At 38.4% G+C, this 20,340-nt stretch overlaps 4 protein-coding genes across 4 annotated transcripts in view; 1 reads left to right on the top strand and 3 right to left on the bottom strand.

Annotated features, from left to right (window-relative positions):
* Positions 1-41: 41 nt before the first annotated feature.
* LOC119029142 (pyroglutamyl-peptidase 1-like) lies at positions 42-7,618 on the bottom strand. The gene is made up of 5 exons (XM_037115772.1): positions 7,420-7,618; positions 5,478-5,530; positions 3,969-4,085; positions 3,353-3,585; positions 42-2,794 (listed from the first exon to the last, which is right to left on the bottom strand). Exons 1-5 carry the CDS (start codon positions 7,451-7,453, stop codon positions 2,599-2,601), a joined length of 633 nt encoding a protein of 210 aa, XP_036971667.1. The 5' UTR covers positions 7,454-7,618; the 3' UTR covers positions 42-2,598.
* A 1,985-nt stretch (positions 7,619-9,603) lies between these two features.
* LOC119029143 (golgin subfamily A member 6B-like) lies at positions 9,604-12,141 on the bottom strand. The gene is made up of 2 exons (XM_037115773.1): positions 11,971-12,141; positions 9,604-10,939 (listed from the first exon to the last, which is right to left on the bottom strand). The coding sequence occupies exon 2, from the start codon at positions 10,714-10,716 to the stop codon at positions 10,222-10,224; it is 495 nt and encodes a 164-aa protein (XP_036971668.1). The 5' UTR covers positions 10,717-10,939; positions 11,971-12,141; the 3' UTR covers positions 9,604-10,221.
* On the top strand, positions 11,491-14,828 carry lsm4 (LSM4 homolog, U6 small nuclear RNA and mRNA degradation associated). The gene is made up of 5 exons (XM_037115774.1): positions 11,491-11,647; positions 12,149-12,190; positions 12,329-12,427; positions 13,376-13,556; positions 13,929-14,828. The coding sequence occupies exons 1-5, from the start codon at positions 11,645-11,647 to the stop codon at positions 14,054-14,056; spliced, it is 453 nt and encodes a 150-aa protein (XP_036971669.1). The 5' UTR covers positions 11,491-11,644; the 3' UTR covers positions 14,057-14,828.
* Positions 14,829-19,979: 5,151 nt separating this feature from the next.
* The window catches only part of LOC119029281 (E3 ubiquitin-protein ligase rnf213-alpha-like), a 59,717-nt gene continuing 59,356 nt past the window's right edge, over positions 19,980-20,340 (bottom strand). Inside the window, exons 66-67 of the mRNA XM_037116000.1 lie at positions 20,183-20,272; positions 19,980-20,031 (exon numbers count right to left, since the gene is read on the bottom strand). The gene's annotated coding sequence lies outside the window, so the exon portion shown is untranslated. The remainder of the gene's footprint in view (positions 20,032-20,182; positions 20,273-20,340) is intronic.

Consider the following 20,340-nt stretch of genomic DNA (forward strand, 5'->3'; position numbering starts at 1 on the left):
GTGGAAATAACTAGTGAAGCTGTAATAACAGACACGAAGAATTGTAATCCTTTGTCTTTATTTCAAAGCCTTCCCTTTTACAAAGCCAGTATTCCTTACTTATTTTAACAGTGTGTTGTTAATGTCAGAAGCAGAAGACACCTGTGAAAGGATTCTCCCTAAACAGAGAACTCACAGTAAATCACAGAGCCATAATGTTATTGTACAACAGAGCACACAGTGAGATTTAAAAAAAAAAAAAAAAAAAAAAGTATTTCTGAGGTAGCCACATATTTGACCAGACAGCATCAGTAATATATCTCTGAACTGACCTGTGGAGAATGTTTAAGGCCTTTTTATAAACAACAGCAAGGCACAGGAGAGAGTCAGGGTCAGAGGTCACCTCATATGTAAACTTGAGGCTCTTAGGGGCAGGCTCCTCCACAACCCTTTCACTTCTCAGCACTCACAAAAGCCACACAGTAAAATATCAGCACCTAAAAACTCAGAACTAAAACCTACCCAACATTTCAACAATTTTATAAAAGATTTTACAACTGCATGACCAAGATGTAACATCAATGACAAATGCCAAGATAAAACGTAGGTCTGAGAGGAAGTTTTCTGTTCAGATCAGTGCTCCAGGATGCTACTTTGTGGTACTGAACAGTAATTAATTGATACACACTACTAAAAATAATGACTTACTCTAACTCTACTGCACCAACTGGCTAAACTCAGACACATAGATTTTCTGTGGATACACAGGATGCTGTAGCAGAATACAAACCATTCAATAATCAAATATCTAAAAATGGATTAAATGTAATCCATGTTGGCTGTAAAAAGGGGAAAAAAAGCCATAAACAGAACATTTATGTGTGGGAGTGGCACCATCACAGACACAGGTCAGAACACACAAAAGCTCAGAAAAATAAAGCACAACTGACCTGTCATGCATACCTCACATACATAACTAGAATCAATGGGGGGGAAGGGTAAAACATGGGCATGTGTATGTCTGGAAAGCTACAAATTTCAGGTTAAAGTGACTGGAAACAAACAAAAAAAAAGAGACGAGCATTCACATAACCAAAACGGCTGTCCATAGTCCAGGTTAAGTAGAAAAAGAAAGAAAGTGCTACAGAAAATAAAGTCCAGGCCCAACTCTGACTCAAATGAGAGTCCAACTTCATCAAATCAAATCCTCAGATAAAATAAGCAGCTATATCTGATTCAATGAAGGGAAAAACAGAAAGCTTTAATCAAGGAATAAAAGTCAAGGCTGCACAATTGCAGAAAAAAGAAGAACTTGGGCTCCTGTAACTTGGTCCTAAATGCTGCACCAAATTGCAATTTTTCACAGTTTTACTATAAAAGGAAAGTTGTGCCCTTTTGTGAAGCTACGCATCGATCAGCGTATTGACAAACTTTGTACAAGGATTTCACTACCCAGAAATCCAGAACAGTGATGTCAGTTTCTTTTCACAATCCAGTGAATAACTAACGAGCAAGAGAAAAATGATCTTCTATTTGTTCAGTTCCTTCAAAATGAATATTACTGGATATACAATTTAGATTTAGAACAGGACACTAAACTAGGAATATACTTGCAAGGCTCAATATTTTCTCAAATAACTGTGCAGCCACAATAAAATTCTGACAAACCTAAAACTTAATCACTGAACTTGAGATCTGTAATATAACATTGCACAGCCTGGGGCCAGATCTCAGTGGGGTGGTTTTTGGGGGGTTTTCTGTCAGAATTGGGCCAACAAACTGGGGGGGAATATGAGCTGGAACCAACCCGTTCCCTGATTTAAATAACCTTTGTAAAAGAAGGCAAATTTACAACTTCTTATAAAGAAAAAGGAGAAACAATACAACATATGGTGTGAAAGAGCACAGCTAGAACATAGTTAAAGGAAACAGAAATGAGAAAATGGTTTTCTGCCAAACCTCTCTACTTAAACAATAATGTATCATGTACATTAGTCATTTATAGACACTGAGGGGCAAACACCAATCTATTAAATCATATTTCAACTGAAAGGAATTTAAAGGATGATTGAGGATTATTATAGTTTAATACTGCAGAGTATATTCACAGTTTTCCAAAATGTGACTTCTATAACCATTTCAATAACCCTAACTCTATAAGGTGCAATAATAGGAGTCACATTTGGAGTTATAGGTTGTAATATCTGCCACATTACAGACCCTCTGCATATAAACAAATATGAGCTGCACTTTGCTTCTGTGTTTTCTTAGTGAGCCTTTAGTTTTTCACATATTATAAACTCCCAAATCAGAATATTACATGTTACTTGGAAGTGGGACAAAAGCCTACTTGACAGGGTGACTACCGGTTTTCTGGAAACACAAATTTTATCTTCTCACCATCAGGAGATATTTAAACATAACCGAAACAGGGCTAACAAAACGAAAACTTAAGACATAGAGAAACAAACACCAAAAAGATGCTATACATTGAAGTTTCATCTTCTTCAAGTGAAGACAACAATAAAAAACGAGAAAAGAAGTTTGGCTACTTGTGGTTAAGTGCAATTTCTGTTGTGTGGTGAAGGCTGGAGAGGCTGGTAGGCATCTGGAGGTCACTTAGTGGAAGTGCTGCTGGCAGTGGATCTTCTCCTCAGCCTGGTCCAGAAGCTCCAGCATCTCCCGGATGATGGCTTGCAGCGCACGGCCCAGGTCTTCCCCGCTGTAAGGCTTTCCAAGAGGAGGCACATGAACGAAGGCAGAGCGACCATGGCTCAGGTACAGAGACGTGTAGTAAGTGAAATCACAGAGGTACCTGATAGGGAAGAGGGCAAAGCATCACATAAATTAAGGGACAGGCATGTTAAAGGGAGGACACTACTGTGTTGTTTAAAGCGACATTATGTATGTTTCCGACCTTAAAATAACAGCCCCAGAATCGTGTTGATGGCACAGTGTCTTTTAATAGTCAGAATGGTGTCTCGGTCTCAATCAATGAGGTGGTTTGTCATTTTGACTGAATTTAATTTGCACAGATTGAATAGATTTGAGTTTCTTTTAAGTAAAACTAAATGCTAAGCTAAATGCTGATGAAATCGTTCCATTAGTCTCGCTGTATAAAACTGCTCGCTGACATATTTCAAAATGATCTGCTCTCAAAAACTGCTGTAAATTACTGTTGTTTTGCTCTGTAGACACATTCTTGATGAATGATGGCAGTAATTTGCTAAACTCACTAAAACACTGTGTACAACTATTCTGTGTGTTTAGCAGAGTGACATGAATGTCCATATCCCTCAGGTATTGGAGCTTGTGATCCAAAGGTGAAAGACAAAACAAAGTGCGGATGTTGACTAAAAAGGTACATAATTACCTTCCGGCATCTCTGGAGACGGACACAGCTACTCCTAGTCCTGAGGCAGTCACTCTCTTGCAGACTGATTCCATGTCAATAACTGAGTCAATGCAGTCTGGGCCTCCCACTATGCAACACTGTGAATCAGGACAGAAGCTACTGTTGTCCAGGCCCTTGTAGCCATGATTTCTGCCACATTTTTCCAGCGTGACAGTGGTGGCCATACCCGAGACTCCAACATGAACTACCAACTGGCAAAGAAAGGAAACAATATAAACACTCATGATAAAAGTCGAAAATATTCTAATCACAAAATATCTGTGATAGCTAGCTCTAGCCCTAGTTATAGCTCTCGCCGACTTCTGTGTAACTGTAACGTATGTGTATGTTGTGTGTGTACATGTAATACACAGCCTTTTCTGTTCATTTTGGCAGATGTTATGACAATCACGCTTCTCCGACATGTTCATAGTTTTTTCCACAACTAAGCAACCAAACACAAATACACTCTCCTTCTGGTTTACTTATCTGGGCAGAGATCATTTTAGTTTCTTTCAATATACCTGTGCACAAGTTTCTGCACACCTTCAAGAAAATAATCATTTGGATACTTAACACCACATTCCCCTCTTACCAGTGGACGATACTGCTTCCATAATGAAGGGACTAAACTCTGGACCGTCTGATACTCTACAGGGACCTCAGACACATGCAAGTCCACTTCACTGCCCAGTCCGAGCTTCTTCAGTTCCTGTCAGGGGGCAAACAAAAACATTAAAGCAAAAATCCTGCATTTTAAAAAAGAATTTGCAGCAGCGCATCTTCATCATGTGGTTCAATGGTGCATTCACCTATTTTCCAGTTTTTTTTAGGCAGAATCAAGGTATCAACAATTTATAGACCAGCAAGAAGGTTTAGTAAATATTTTAAAAACAACATGGAGAGAAGTGGTGCATTTTTTGCAGCACTGTACTATGAGAAGGTAGCAATACAAAACAAACACACATGTAACCTGATAAACAACAAGCTGCACACCTGGTCTATGTATAGAGTTCTAAATTATGAGCTGCTCATATGATTTGTAAAAAAGGCTAGGTAACATAAACTAAAGCTTCAGCATGCACCTCTTCAGTCGATTCTTTTTGTTGCTGTTGTTTTTTTTTGTTATTTATCTGTATGTGCATACATACAAATATGACCAAAATAAACTGATATGAACTGAAATCTTACAGTCTTCGGTGATGACAAGTAAGCTAAAACGAGGACTCGAGTGCAGATAATAACACACATCATGAAACTGCAATAAATAAGCTTCACAAATATATTCCTCTTTTGTAGAATAGCAGCAGCAGCCTTTTATTTAACCCCTTTTCACTTTTCCAACTGTGCGCTTGTGTAGTAAATGACCATGGCTGATGGCTTTGTTTGCCTTTTCCCTCTTCACTCTTGCTGCCAATGACAGCAAATCTTTCTGCAAAATATTTCCTTACATTTTTCCTTTGCTTGTTTTTCTTTAATCACAGATGGTCTCTAACTAGCCTTAAAATAACATGATTTTGCTTTTAACTTGAAACTGCAAAGTGGAGAACTTAACTGCAATGCTCACACCTCTCAAATTGGTAATCAAGAAATAAAAGATGCAATCGTACATATTATAAGTAAGACAAATCTCTGTCAAAGTCACAGCCAGCAGACCAACACCTCCCCCAATGTCCCTGCAGGACAAATAGCCCTGGACACTGACCCTCACTTGTATTGAAAAGAGGCTTGTTTGACCACGTCTGTGACCCCACCACAAAGCGGCCTTTTGTTTGCCTTTAATATCCTTATCAAGTCCGTCTAGACACCCTGACAGCTACCCTCATCCCCCACATGCAGTTTCCCCAGTAGGATGGTGAGAGCCTCTGACACTCTGCTACATAGTGTGAAGCCGGCTGGTGACCATCAGAGCTTCATGTGACCACCACAAGAACACAACATAATGAAATGTGGTTTTATTTAGATGAATTCTATGTAATTGAAATGTCAATCACAACAGTCTTATTTTAAAATAAGAACCACAGGTTGATTTCTGTTTGATGTATTTGAACTTGACAGGAAAGAAAAACAATGAATATAGCCATAAAATAGCAGTGATACTCACCTGTACTGCAACCCAGCTGGCATTGACCGTGTGCTCTCCAAATGGTCCAAAACCTGCAAAACATACACATTATTTTAGCTGCTGCACTGCTTAACATGTTGATCATTATGGAATATGTTTGGTTTCTACGCAGGTCCCCCAAAATTTCATGTTCTGTTCTTGATATTGTGCTTGTAATTTTGATTATTATGGTTGCTTGTCATCGACATCTTTTTGCGACTATTATCTACAATGAGGGATTGTGAGATTCAGTGTAATCATAGAGCAATTTTATCACTCATAGGATGGCTTAGACAATTATCTATTTCTAAATCATTTTTGGAAAGTGAATGCTAATACAGTTAATTCTATAGAAAAAGATGTGTGAATGTAGTGTCTCTCCCAAAAGGCTATGAGCTACCTTCTTATTGTTGTAATACAGCGAGTCCTACTGCCTTGTTTTATAGCTCAAATATGAAATGTGATATTCCACCCAAAAGTGTTTGAATGTTTTTGTTTCTGGAGTTTGCGCAGTTTAACTTTTTGCAGTGCTACAGGAAGCTCCTTTCCTTGAATTACTAAATTGAATCTATTAATTTCAGTGAATATCCCGTCATGCCTCACTCCATATGACTTATAAAATCGCTGCAGCAGCCAATGGATAGTAACTCTGGCTTGTTTATATAGGGATCTATAACTGATCCCCTTCCACCACCCCTTTTAGGGTCAGTAGGTCCCTGGGGATTGGGTGGAGGGGGGATCAGTCTGTCTGACAGGCTGGTGAAAAGGAGCAGAGCGAGGGGCCGGCAGCTGCAAGCCGGCCCACTATTGTGAAGGTGCTGTTCCCATGCAATCTACACATCTTCTATCAGCTGCGACTGCGAGCTTCTGCACCCCTTTGTGTCTGAGTACACCAAGTCACATCTTCTGTTATCCTCCACAGATTTAATGTTTAAGAATACTGCATAGGATGCAGCTGAAAATGACATGTCTAGGGGCAGGCTTTCATACAATGATACAAAGCAGCGCAAGCAAATTAGAGATAAAATAGATGAGCTTCCAAACAGAAACCAATACAGTAGGATATAAAGTGGAAGCGGATCAAATCAGTGGTTGGTTGTTGGTTATCATGTCATTACTTTATACAACTTAAACACCACATGCATAAAAGTGTAGAGAACATGTGCAACTGCTATGAAACTCACAATACAAAGACATCAAGGGGAAAACTGTAGAACACTAGAATTTCCATTCTGGGGATCATTAAATGATGATCATATCTTACTATAATTACAGTACCCTCACTGTATTACTCCACGAGTCCCACAATCTGAGGGTGATTTCATAGATGCAAGAGCCTTGGCATTTTCTCCCTCATTAATCATGCTCCATCTGTTGTTTATTACGTGTGGAATGGACAATAAAGTGATTGCTAATAACTATAGCTTTGATATCGTGATAACATAACGCAATAAGTCTACAGTCTGAGATAACTCTGATTTCATTATGGCATCTATAGATGTAGTCCACATTAATATCATCATAATGTTTCGCAAATAATTACAAAATTGCAAGATCTGTACAAATTTGATCAACAGAGGCTCCATTATTAGTGAATTATGCTGGATATTTAGTCCATTAATGCTTAAAGCTGTACGGTGTATTGTTTGGTATGGCCCTACAGGAAAGACGGGAAACAACAACAACAACAAAAGGAAAATTTCACCTAGCTTGACATTAGCCTCCAATTTAACAAAAAATAACTCCCATGTTATTGATAAAGCCACAAGCAAAACGCTTCCGTTAGTTGAGTAAGTGAGTACAACTGCCGAGGAGTGAGGGAGTAACAGCCTGACGCCATTAACGCTACAGCAGCTGTCATCTACAACTTTTCCTCCACTTCACCCTGCTGCTCAGTCCGCCGGAGGGAAACGACAACACTAGCGGGAAAAAGAAGACAAACCTGTAACGACCACAGTCCGTTTACTGTTATCCATCTCCCGTCCTATCAACGTTGCTGTTTTCGGTCTTTATTTGTGAACCAGGACCGTCAAGGCAGTCGGTGCCTTCCACAGCTGTCGGCTCCTTCTGCCAGACACAAATGAAGCCGGTCGGTCCTCCCCGCACAGGGCCACGCGAGGAGCGACGTGATCACGTCAGCAATCAGACGTTGTTTGCTCTTGGGGCCGTGATGTTGACATAAACACAAATATCTCATCATGAATAAAACCAGGGAGGAGTCATTTAAACTTACACACGTATCAACCAGTAAACTTATTGTTTGCTCCTAAAATTATCTTTGTTTTTGTTCCTTTTACAGATCCAAAATGGTTTTACTTATTGTACGTACTTACTACTGTGTGTATTTCTTTTTTACTTTTTTTGCTTATGTTTTGTCAAATATCACTGTGGGCTGATTTGTTGAATGATAATATAATGATGATGATGATGATGATGATGATGATAAAACATAAATAAAGAAAAACAAAAACAGAGTATGCAAACGAAAAAAATGAACGTGTACATATTATCTGTACATGTATGCATATATTACAACAGAAACAGAGGAAAGAAGGCATTCTCATCCGCCCTATTATCATTTTAGCCAAGATTAATATTCATCAATCTACATTTTTTACTGTTAAGTAATATCTAACATAAGTTAGATTCATTACGTATTTTTAATCTGCAACTTTTAACTTGCTCGCTTTATGTTTTTAGCTACCTTTTGAATGCAATTTTAACATTGTCTTAATGTTTTAGTGCCTTAACCCTAACCCTAATTTTATTATCTATTGTCATTATGAATTTCCACCACTAGGTATAATCAAGGAAAGTGTGTTTAGGTTTATAACTGCCATATAGTTTATTGCACATTCAAAAACCTTATATCCACGCATTCCCTCAATTGCGCTGAATCTTGTGATATAGGTCACGTCCATTTCCGCCTACCGTTTTTTTTTGTTTTGTTTTGGGGTTTTTTTTCCCAATTTGGCCGAATATGCAAACCTGCTTTTTTGAACTCCTCCCAGGTATGAGGCACACCCTGACAGCAGAATGCCCCGACACACATGGATTGTGAGGAGCTGTTCATCGCTGCTTGCAGCTTTACTTATCATTATTAAAGTACGCCCACTGAACATGATAAACTTCACTTTGCACTGACATATTAGCCTTCAGCTTCTGACGTGTTAGCATGCTGGTATTAATAAGTGTGTTTCATATACAGCGTTGCCTAAGTTAAGCTTCAAAGAGCAAGCGTAGCTCTAAGTGTTTTTTCTCTAGCTCTTAGTTTTCATGACTCAATCAATGTTATGTCTCTCTTGATCAGGATATTTCACAGACCATGCTGACAGTGTGCAAAAAAAATTAAACACCACCTGAGGGGAAAAATGTGTTCCCACCTCAAGAAAGACAATGTCCTACATTTTACATACATTACTGTACAACTGGTATATACTACAGAATAAAGCCATTTGAACAAGGAATAACATTTTATTTTCCAATTTTTCTTTTTTTATTAAAAAAAATAATAATAATAATTTTGGGGGAACCAAAGCACTGGGGGGGGGGGGGGGACCCATAGAGGGATAAGGACGGCGTGTTAATGCCACACAGACAGCTCACATGTAGCTTGTCTGAAAGACACAGTATGGGGAGCATTTCTGATGGATCCTTGTACTATATCTACTGGCTGTCCACAGTGGAGATGTTCTTGGTGTTGATGTTTGATGGCAATTGTGACAGCTCGAGTTGTTGAAGCCATCCTACTTCTTCCACCTCTGTGGTTTCCTCAATCCCAGAAAGTGACAGGCTCTTTTCCAGGAAGATGAGGTATCTGGATAGCAACACATTCTTATCTACTTAGTTTAGATTCAACAATAACTAATTGGTTTTCCTTGTGTGAGTGAAGGTCCAGGAGTTGGTTTCCAACTGTGAGTGTGCCAAAGGTTAGCAGACACCCAAGCCACCATAAAATACTAAAGTGGAGTCTGATCTGCACGCCAAATGGTGGGAGATGCCTAAACATTTGCGTTCCCTTAGAAAGACAGGGAACCCATTTGGGTCATTTTGGGGACAACACCCAAAGCTGACCACCACCAGGATAGATGAGTTATGGGAGAGGAGCAGGGAGGCAGGTCAACTCATCTTTTAGTCTACTGGATAATTTGGCAAAGTGACCAATTAGAAGAAGTGGGCGTACTGGAGAAGGGACTCACAGGAAGAAAGGGGTAGCTACTTGTAGAATTCCTAAGATCAAAGGATATAGGAATTCTGATAGGGCAGAGGGCGAAGCATTTTGGCATTGCTTTTTCCATAAATCTGAGAATATCAGAAAGCGGCCGTTTCTGATTAGGACGCAGGGCTTGAGATTTGTTTTAATAAAGATTTATCATTCCACCCAGCCTTGCCTCCGCAGAATTCTTTTATCATCAAACTACACGCCGACACTTTTGAGGAGGAGAGCTCAGAAACGACAAAGACTTTTTTTGTTTTGCCTTGGTTAGTCTCCTTGGAGACTTGAGTCACGTCAAGAGGTTCAAGGGCAAGAGTAGTAGCAATGGAGTCCTGCTCACACGCCTTCTCTTTGGACACTTTGGTCACCTCCAGAAGTTTAGGGGCAGAGACAGTAGCGATGGACTCCTGCTCACATGGCTTCTCCTCGGGGACTTCAGCTTCCTTCAACACTGTAAGCCCTGTGGAGAGCTCAAGGTTGAGAGAGATCTGAACAGTAAGCTGAGTTTTCATCTCCTCCAGTTGTCTCTCATAACGTTCCTCCTTCTCCAGGGTGTTTTGCTGGAGATTCTTGATTTCCTCGGTCATCCTCTTCAGATTCATACTCTTCGCTGATCCTGTCCAGTTTGTCTTGAAGAAGCTTGTTCTTCTGCTGCTCCACCTGGAGCTCAGCAGTAAACTTGTCCTGGCTGGATGTTTGTGCCATTTTCAGCTCCTTGGGTTGTTGTTGAAGGAGCTTTCTTTGCTGGGCTTCTTTCTGAGGCTCGTGTTGAAGAGTCTCAACCTGCTGTCTGACTTCAGTGACATCAGTCTCATACCGGATAGATAAGATGAGATTATTATAAGGATAAACATCATCGCTGTACTTTCTCAGCCGCTCCAGCTCTCTGGTGGTTTCTTTCCCCCTGTTGATGTACATTTCCTTCAGGGTTTTCTGCTTTTTCAGCTGCTCTTTGGTGTCTTCGAGCTCTTGGATAAGTCTCTCCTGAGACATGTCTGTGGGGCACTTGCTAGAGTACTCCATTCGCCCAGCTGGTATATTCTGTCTCAGAAAAATACTGTTGTTGCTTTTCTCTGATAAACAGATATTGTCACGTTGTTCCTCACTTTTCTTTCTCACGTTAACACAGCCGTGTCTTTGTTCGATAAAAAATAGGACTCCAGAACTGCTGTCCTATGAATCTGCTTTTATATAGGCCCGGAATGGAATGTTGCTGTGGAGGTTCTATTTGGCTTTGATTGTTTTGCTTTGATTTCACACACACACACACACACGCACACACACAATAATAAATTGTGAAATACAAAAAATATTGTTTCAATCTAAAGTAGCCTAATTAACATGATAATTTTCATGGTAATTGCGTTGTTTTTTTAGCATCTCTGTACTCATCATGTTAATGCCTGATTTAACCACTTCATTCTTTCCTAATCACCCACCACCATGAAAAGAAACATGTTACCACACCAGATTAAGAGCAGTAGACAATAGACAATAGATGTGGCACTTGTGAAACCATTGCAGATGGACCTACTAAACTGTAATCATGTTTCCCAAACATTTAAAGACACAAATCTTGTTGACATAAAATACATCAATCATGCTAAATGCAACAAGTTGCAAGATAACACACATCCTTACAGCTGACTCTTGAATGTCATTGACTTACTCTGCATTCCCTTATGATGAGTGGCTGTGTGTGTGACTTCGTGGCTATTAACTATTCCTCTTTAATTGCTTTACTTCTTTATCTTGTATTTTTGTTGGTATTATTTTGAATTATTTCGCATTGAGTGTTCTCGTCTGTAGATGGCAGCATCTTATGAGCAGCCATGATTACGCAGCGCAGCACCGGAAGTAGAAGAAGTAACACAGGAAGTGGTACAATCGTATCGTTTAAGGGCCAAGACAGCAAGTGAGACACTAAAAGTCAAACCGAGAGACTGTCACAATGGTAAGTATTTAATAATGGTGTTCAGCTAAAAGGTAAATCATCGTCTTAGATTTTCAGTCGCACGCCTGCCACTCAGCTAATGCTAACCGCGTTAGCAGCCCCGTCGCGCTGGCTCACAGTGATGCTCGGTGTGCTAGCCAAGTTAATTTAGCGTTAACTGCTAGCTGGTTTAGCTACATTTAACATCATGGACACACGGCGGGTGTTTTTAAGTAAGTGCAGATTTAACATGCAGCGATAGGAGACCTAGGTGTCGTACTGAAGCGGTGATAAAAGCGTATTTAACTTCAAACTGGTAATGACAGTGACGCTCAAATACATACCATTAACGTTAGAAGTGGCAAATAACATAAGTGAAATGTATAATGTAGCAGCCAGCTTAGACTAGCAGGTGTGGCCATGTATGAAGGCGAGTGATGCAGTCAGGATTTGTCAGGTAACCACTTATTGTCAATGGAAGGTGAATTCCTGCGCGTGACCTGTTTTTCTTTCATTTTGCAGCTTCCACTGTCTCTGCTGAAGACTGCCCAGAACCATCCCATGGTGAGCAGGCACTGAGCTCTTACTGCTGTCAATAAGTATATGTTAGCGCTGCAGATGGGCACACGTATCGATGACATTTTATTTTGTCATCAGTATTCTAATACTGCCGGCCATGTGTCATGTTTTACCTCTCCTCAGTTGGTGGAGCTGAAGAATGGAGAGACGTACAACGGCCACTTGGTCAGCTGTGACAACTGGATGAACATCAACCTGAGAGAAGTCATCTGCACCTCCAGGGTAAAGCCCAGCCCTGTTTTTACTTCTCTGAGAACATTTATAAGAAAGGAAGTAGACATCTTCGCGCAAACAAATTTCCCCATCTGCGGGACATCAAAGGATTTCTGATTCTGATTCTGATCTTTATGGTCCAATGTTAATGCCTAGCTGTAGGTGTCAGTGTTGTCTGCACAGTGTCCTGTTGGCCAGTGAGCAAACACACTTTAAGTTTTTCTATCATCTGCTTGTTTTGTTCTGGTGCCTTTTGTGTTTTCTTTTTGAACATTTTTATGGTTGCTTCTAGTTAAAACAACCTCTCAATGCTAAATTTCAGGTGTCATCAATTGATACTATTCGAATGAATGAATATACTGCTACGGTTGCTACTAACAGTTATTATTTTGATAATCGCTTAGATTTAATTTTAGATAACTGTCATTTCAGTCATTCAATAATTTTAAAATACCAATCAGAGCAGAAAAACTCATTTATAAATTGTTTGAAAAATGGCAACCCTTTGCATTGGGATTGCTACTACTGTGAAATTTTTGCCATTTTTTTCTTAATAGCTGACTGAAAAGATTGGCCAGCTATCAAAGTTTAACACATTTAACCCTCCGTTGTTTTGTTGGTTGATTAGTCAGTCAAGCATGTGTTTTACTGAGTGAGTAGAATTGAAGAATTTACTCGTGCAATGGCCCTTATAATCTTGTTTCAGAATGCCCATGGGTAAATGACAGTCACCAACTGAGTGGAAACTGAAATTCATTTAGGCTTGTAAACAATAAAAAAAAAAAAAGGGAGATCAAGAAGGTAACAAAAATTGATAATTACTTTCATACAACAAGTATAAAAGATACATCATAGCACAAAGATCCTCTACACATTTAAAGATGTGTTAACCAGACAACCTGTTAGAAGTCAAAGAGTGACATTTGATTCATTGACGCCCCCACTCTCCTCTGACAGGATGGAGATAAGTTCTGGAGGATGCCTGAGTGCTACATCAGAGGAAGCACCATCAAATATCTGCGAATCCCAGACGAGATCATCGACATGGTGAAGGAGGAGGTGGTCTCGAAGGGCCGCGGACGTGGGGGCACCCAGCAGAACAAACAGCAGGGCAAAGGAAGAGGAGGAGCTGGCCGAGGTGAGCAGAGACACTCCCTGCTGATTGGACAGTCTGCAGCGGCGTTTGTTTGCATCTCACTATCATAACTTGAATATCGGCATATTCGATTGTGGTTGTTACCAAACTCTGCAGATGTAAAGTCACACACTCTTAAGAGCATCAAGGCCTTTTCCTGAATCACTTAGAAGTTGGATACATTTCCCATTGATCTGCAACTCCACACTCAGTGGGTGTGTGTCATCCTTATAGCTCACCTAGTGGAGCAGGCTGTACTGAATCACCAGCAACAGCCAGGGTTTAATTCCAGCCACTCTCCTCCCAGTTTCCTGTCACTGTCTAAGGTAACGGAAATCTGTCTGAACCATGATTATCTTCTCTTTTTCTCTGTAGGGCTGTTTGGCGGCCGTGGCAGAGGAATGACCGGTCCTGGTCGGGGCCAACAACAGCAGCAACAGCAACAGCAGCAGCAGCAGGATAAGAAAATGGGCAAACCACAAGGAATGAAGAACCAGCACTGATGGACAACATGACACCTTCAACAACACAAACTCAGAGCAATTACTCCTTCAGTACACGAAGATAATATGAACTCTCTGGTGTTTCCTTCTGCGGTGATGTTTGTCAAGACTGACCATGCAGCAATCACACCGGGCGAAGTTCAGAGAAACTGTGCTTTTGCACTGAATTTTGTTTTTTTTAGTATTTGTAAGTCGCTTTTTTTTTTATTACGACCATTACTATGACCAGTGTATAAGACACAGCTGACAGACTCCTTTAGTATCAATGTATAGTTTCATTACAACTTTGCAAGAACATTTTGTATAATAAGTCATATTGTATTATCCCAAAATCCATCAGTTGGTACACTGGACTGAGGTTTTTAGTTTAGTTTTTGTTTTTTTGCAGTTTACATGGTAAAGAAATTGCCCAGCCCCAACTTCAGTTGCATGAAAATATTATTTTTTAACTTGCTCTTTATTTTTGTGTTGTTTGTTTGTTTGTTTGTTTGTTGTTCTGTCTGCTCTGCTGTACGGTCCGATCACGGCAGTAGATTGCGAGCCAGGGGACGAGAATTCAGTCTCTGAAAACACTTTTGTTAAATCATTTGTAAGGTGACACATTGTGATCATTAGGATTTCCAAGAAAAAAAAAAGATTCTCATATTCTTAAGTGTAAAATGGGTAAGTCCAACGTGTGTCTTGTTGGTTGGGTTTCATTTTATTTTTGTAACAAAAGACGGTGTTGTAATTTATTTACATGAGAACATGAGAATAAAACAAGTTTTGTTAAGTGGTCTATCTTATCTATAACTGATCCTCGGCCTGAAAATTAAACTGCTAATATTGGTTGTTTTATTTAAAACAACTTGAATCAAACGTTCATAATTTACAGCAACACTTAATGTATCCATGAAATGACAAAGATGAAGTAGAGCTGGACAGTTATCAAAATATTGTTATATGCGACATCCGAGTCACAGAGCTGCAATTTTTTGATAAATGTAAAATGTGTGTTAAAACAATACATAATGCAGTGCTGTGGTGCTGCAGAAATGTTCTGACACTTAGACATTAAAGTTGTGATACAAAAGTCATCAGATATCATCAAGAATGATATCACAATCACAATATATGTCAAAATAATTGTGATTTTGCATTTTAGTTTTTTTTTTTTTTTAAATATCGTTCAGCCCTTTTTTAAAATTCTTTATTTAAAGGATCATCTAATGTTTAATGTAACAAAAGCACTAGTAATTTGTTCACATAAAACCTTTAATATCTTGAATGGGACCAATATTTAAGATTATTATTTACTGTTCTGGTGGTGAAATCTTACACATTGTCTTTACGAAGTCTTGAAAAATACTTTCACATGTAAAAGGAATGCTGAACTGGATTACTACCCCCTGATCTGAATGACCAGAGTCTAATTTATCACACAGTCAATAATACCAGATTACAGCTCAGTAATGGATAGTTTGAGAGATACACTTTGTAAGACTGGACCAGCAGATCATTTGTTTCTTTCTCGAATCAGATTCAAATTAAAAGTGACTGTTATTCAGTTTACTGACCATTTTATCCTTAAATGTCCCATCAGAAGCTACAATGGAAAATGGCAGTAAAGCTATATCTTACACTGCCTAAGAAAGTGAGAAAAAAATCCTAAATCCACACTTTTATCTAAGTTAATGGGGTTCTGTGACAACACCCGCCCTCCAAGTTTTGTGGAAATCTGTTCAGTCGTTTTTATACAAGTATAATGCTACTGACAAACCACCCAACCAACACATGGACACAGATGTAAACATGATCTCCTGGGTGAACATTTTGACAATATATACTTTCACCATGACTTATGATGTCTCAGGCCACATGTGTATTTAAACTGATTTATTGATTAACTAAACACAAATGCAAACATTTTAATTCATTCTCTAATCACAAAGTATTACATATGATAACTCAGAGCTTGCAGAAACCTTTTGATACACATTTATGATTCGATTTGTTTCATAATTCAGTGACAGTTTTCATTAACATTGTGAGAGGCTTAAAGAATCATTTGACCTTTTCTGAAACTGTAAAACTTAGTTAAAGTTAAAGAACTCATATCCAGGTTGTCAAACCTTCCTGTAGTCACTTGTGGGTGACATCAAACATCACGACCATGATTTTCTGAATGCTATGACCCTGAGCAATGTCCGACTGACCCTAAAAACACAGAACAAAAAATCAGGATAGAGATATTAGACAGACACTTTACAATCACTTTCACACAAATCCCTCAGCTGTGACTGACAATTTTATCAAAGTAAAAGATAAGATAAAGATAACAATAAAAAACTGAAGATAACAAAAACTTAAATGTATAAGAAACTGAAAACAAAATGCAAAATGTTTTCTTCACTAGGTTATCGCACCACCATGTAGATTTTTATACCCTAACTATCAGATTTGGTGGTGAAAGAGTCAAATAAACTTCATCCAAAAAATGTAAAAATGAACTAATAAACAGATAATATAGTAAATGCAGTCAATGATCAGCTGGCTGATGATAACACTAAACAAACTTTATATGTTCAAGAAATCATGTACTTAGTTTCAATTGGTCTTCTTGCAACGCTTGACTGTGTCCCTAGTCTGGAACATTCAGGTTCTTCATCTTTCATTCACAATTATCACAGAAAATCAATAAAACCAGAAACAAATAAAAAACAGGTAAATCAAACTCCTTTGGTTTCTAGAATATATGACCAAAACTTCATAATCTAAAACTTCATAAAATCATAAACTTCATAAACTCAAATCTCTCTTAACTCATCCCTTCAGTTTTCTTTGATAACATTTTAAGACTTAACAGGCATGAAGAACGACTGTTAGCTGTTCTGAAAATACCAGTGAAGAGTACACACTAAACCAAGTTCCCTGTAGTCACTCATTTAAAATGATATATCACAGATATCAAATAAACACACTACAATCACATCCACGCAAATCCCTCAGCTGTGACTGACAATTTTATCAGAGATAATAAAAAAAAAAAAAAAAGTTAAATGTATAAGAAAACTAATAATAAAATGAAAAAATGTTTTCTTCACTAGGTTATCACACCACCGTGTAGATTTACTACCTTAACTATCAGATTTGGTGGTGAAAGTGTAAAATAAACTTCATCCAAAACATGTAAAATGAACTAATAAAGAGATAATATAGTAAATGCAGTCAATGATCAGCTGGCTGATTGGTCTAGATAACACTAAACTAACTTTATATGTTCAAGGCATCGTGTACTCAGGTTTAATCATCCGTAGTATGCTTGATTGTTTCTATAGAGCCTCTTTGATACATAATTATCACAGTAAATCAATGAAAACAGAAACAAATAAAAAACAAAATTAAATCAAACTCATTTGGTTCCTAGAATATATGACCAAAACTTCACTTATGAACTTAAATCTCTCTTAACTCATCCAGTTCATCACTTCAGTTTTCTTTGATAACATTTTAAGACTTAACAGGCATGAAGAACGACTGTTAGCTGTTCTGCAAAGTCCAGTGTAGAGTACACACTAAACCAAGTTCCCTGTAGTCACTCATTTAAAATGATATATCACAGATATCAAATAAACACACTACAATCACATCCACGCAAATCCCTCAGCTGTGACTGACAATTTTATCAGAGAAAAAAGACAATAATAATAATACAGTAAACTTAAGATAAAAATACTTAAATGTATAAGAAAACTAATAATAAAATGAAAAATGTTTTCTTCACTAGGTTATCACACCACCGTGTAGATTTACTACCTTAACTATCAGATTTGGTGGTGAAAAAGTACAATAAACTTCATCCAAAAAATGTAAAAATCAACTAATTTATCCGATAACATAGTAAATATTGTCAATGATCAGCCGACTCATGATAACACTAAACAAATTTTATAAGTTCAAGGAATTGTATACTCAGGTTCAATCGGTCTTTGTGGTATGCTTGATTGTTTCTATAGAGCCTCGTTGTTATATTTTTTCATCTTTCATACATAATTAGCATAGAAAATCAAAACAGAAACAAATAAAAAACAAAGTGAAATCTAACTCTGTTTTCTACAAATTGCTCAGAACTCATCCATTTCATCCCTCCAGCAGGTACTCCTGTTTGGCTATGATGGCATATTTCCAGGTCTCCACAATCTGAGAGAGTTGCAGATTTTCAGGAAACCTTTCCTCCACGTAAAGAGGCACCTCCACTTCTTTACGCTCCATGTAAGCAGTCACAGCCTCTTTCACACTGAGCAAAAGGAAAGGATATACATCATAACACATTTATTTCTCAGGTCCAATCAAGATGAATGACCATGTTTTGCTATTCATCCTCCCTTTTCCTCACCTTTAATTGCTGTTTTTCAACATAGGTACAATTCACAGACCTAAGAGAAGCAATTCAAAACTAACTGGACAAACAAAAAGATACTGTGAATTCTAAAAACAACAGCCATTACCTATGTTCTAAATTAATATTACAAGCCCCTGATAACTTCTTCAAATGGACAAGTGACTTGAATACGTAAGTGATGGTGACTACATTATTTGACCAGCCTTTCATAGCAAGAAAATGAATTGAAGTTTCAGTGTGCTGAAAAAGTGTTATAAGTGTGCACACTTATAACAAGGTGACATGAAACCACCATAGTTGGCATAATGATCTTATTCTACACAGTTAGTATCACATATATTCCATATCACCTTGTTACAACGATTTATTTAAGTTATTGATCTTAGTGATTCCATCTTTCAATTTGGTCTATGTTTTGTATCTCACTTGATGGAAAGTGCCAGAGTTGTGTCAAAATCTGTTACCCTGCTAATGTGTGTTTCCTCTTACAAGAAGGACTCAAGACGGTTCAAAACTAGAATTCTTTCTACTAGATCAAGTAAAGAAATAGAGGTTACTAAAACCTTCTGACTTATTAGTACAACCAGATATTAAATACTGCCTTTTCATGGCACAGAGATCAGGGTTTCTATGTCAAACTAGGATTCTTAGAGTCTCAGCCAGGCTGCTAGTGGTAGCCTTGTTGCTAATGCTGTGTTTACAACAGCACAAAACAATAATAACACAGGGAAGTCATAGAGCGGAAAACTTCTCTATTTCCCCTTTAACTTCTAAATAGTAAAAGTCAAATGTTGGAGTCCTTCACACAGCCTGCTGTAGATTTCTTAACAATGGGACACTATCCCATTTTTTTGGGAAATTCACTTGGTTTGACATCACCATGTCCCTCACAAATATCACATTAACTGTCTATTCACCATTCTGAATGAATGTGCTATAGCCTGTATCTTAAATGATTACCAACTCAAAATGCACCACCCTGCATTACCCTCTAAACACCACAGGATGGCGCCTGTAACCTCCTACCACTTTCCTTCAATACTGACTGATACTTTAAACCACAAGTGATCATCCCACATCCCATTTGATACTCCACTTACTACTTCCTGCTTCTTATAAAAGAAGTATGACTGGCTTATCTGAGCCCTGATCGATCATTTTCTTCCAGGTCTGGCTCTTCAAAGTGTATGATATATTATATAACTCTTCAGATTTTTACTAAAATGCCCACACGAGGTGATCACAACTGGCAGATGCCAGTCTACATGGTGGCACATATTCCAAGTTCAGGATGGAAGTTAAAAGATAATAGGAAAGGTGAGGTCATTATTATGATGAAACTAAGTCTCATGCATCACTCATCCCTTAAATTGAAAAATATCAGGAACAATTGTGAAGCTGTTCAAGAGATTTACCTCCAGGATGGTTTGTAATCGGCTGTGGCCTGCGGGTGGCCGAGACTCAACAGGAGGAACTCGTGTATCTCAAGCAGCCATTGGTCCACGTTTGCCTTGGTCACGAAGGTTTTCAACTCAATCTTGTCTTCTTCTGTCAGCGGCCTGTGGTACTCATCTGGACACTCCATAAAGGGCTCCTTATTGTAGAAACAAAAACAAACGAACAAACAAATAAACTAATGACAACATATTTTTGCTGAGCCATGCCCAGGTTTTTATTTGATTTTCAGTATCATGCTCTTGTTTTACATTTAAAAAGACCCAGCATTCGGCAAAAGCAACACTTACCCTCTTGAGACGGAGCAAGTTTTCAGATTTGAGGGAGGAGAGGAGTTGCCACAGAGAAACACAGTGACTGAGGTGGCATCTGTGCAGAACCTGAAGAAACAACACAACAGTGTAAAGAGTCTGTTCCATACACTCCCAAGAAATACACATAAGGTTTT

The sequence above is a fragment of the Acanthopagrus latus genome, chromosome 11 (assembly GCF_904848185.1).
Source record: "Acanthopagrus latus isolate v.2019 chromosome 11, fAcaLat1.1, whole genome shotgun sequence".
In the NCBI taxonomy this organism is placed as follows: Eukaryota; Metazoa; Chordata; class Actinopteri; order Spariformes; family Sparidae; genus Acanthopagrus; species Acanthopagrus latus.

What these genes read in the sequence shown, in the direction of transcription:
- LOC119029142 (XM_037115772.1), bottom strand. Translation starts at nt 7,453, where the DNA reads ATGGATAACAGTAAACGGACTGTGGTCGTTACAG. An exon ending in ACGGACTGTGGTCGTTACAG is followed by an intron (nt 5,531 to 7,419) that starts GTTTGTCTTCTT and finishes TATGTTTTGCAG; the next exon opens with GTTTTGGACCATTTGGAGAG. An exon ending in GTCTCCAGAGATGCCGGAAG is followed by an intron (nt 2,795 to 3,352) that starts GTAATTATGTAC and finishes CTTCCCTATCAG; the next exon opens with GTACCTCTGTGATTTCACTT.
- LOC119029143 (XM_037115773.1), bottom strand. Translation starts at nt 10,716, where the DNA reads ATGGAGTACTCTAGCAAGTGCCCCACAGACATGTCTCAGGAGAGACTT.
- lsm4 (XM_037115774.1), top strand. An exon ending in CTGCCCAGAACCATCCCATG is followed by an intron (nt 12,191 to 12,328) that starts GTGAGCAGGCAC and finishes ACCTCTCCTCAG; the next exon opens with TTGGTGGAGCTGAAGAATGG. An exon ending in AAGAGGAGGAGCTGGCCGAG is followed by an intron (nt 13,557 to 13,928) that starts GTGAGCAGAGAC and finishes TTTTCTCTGTAG; the next exon opens with GGCTGTTTGGCGGCCGTGGC.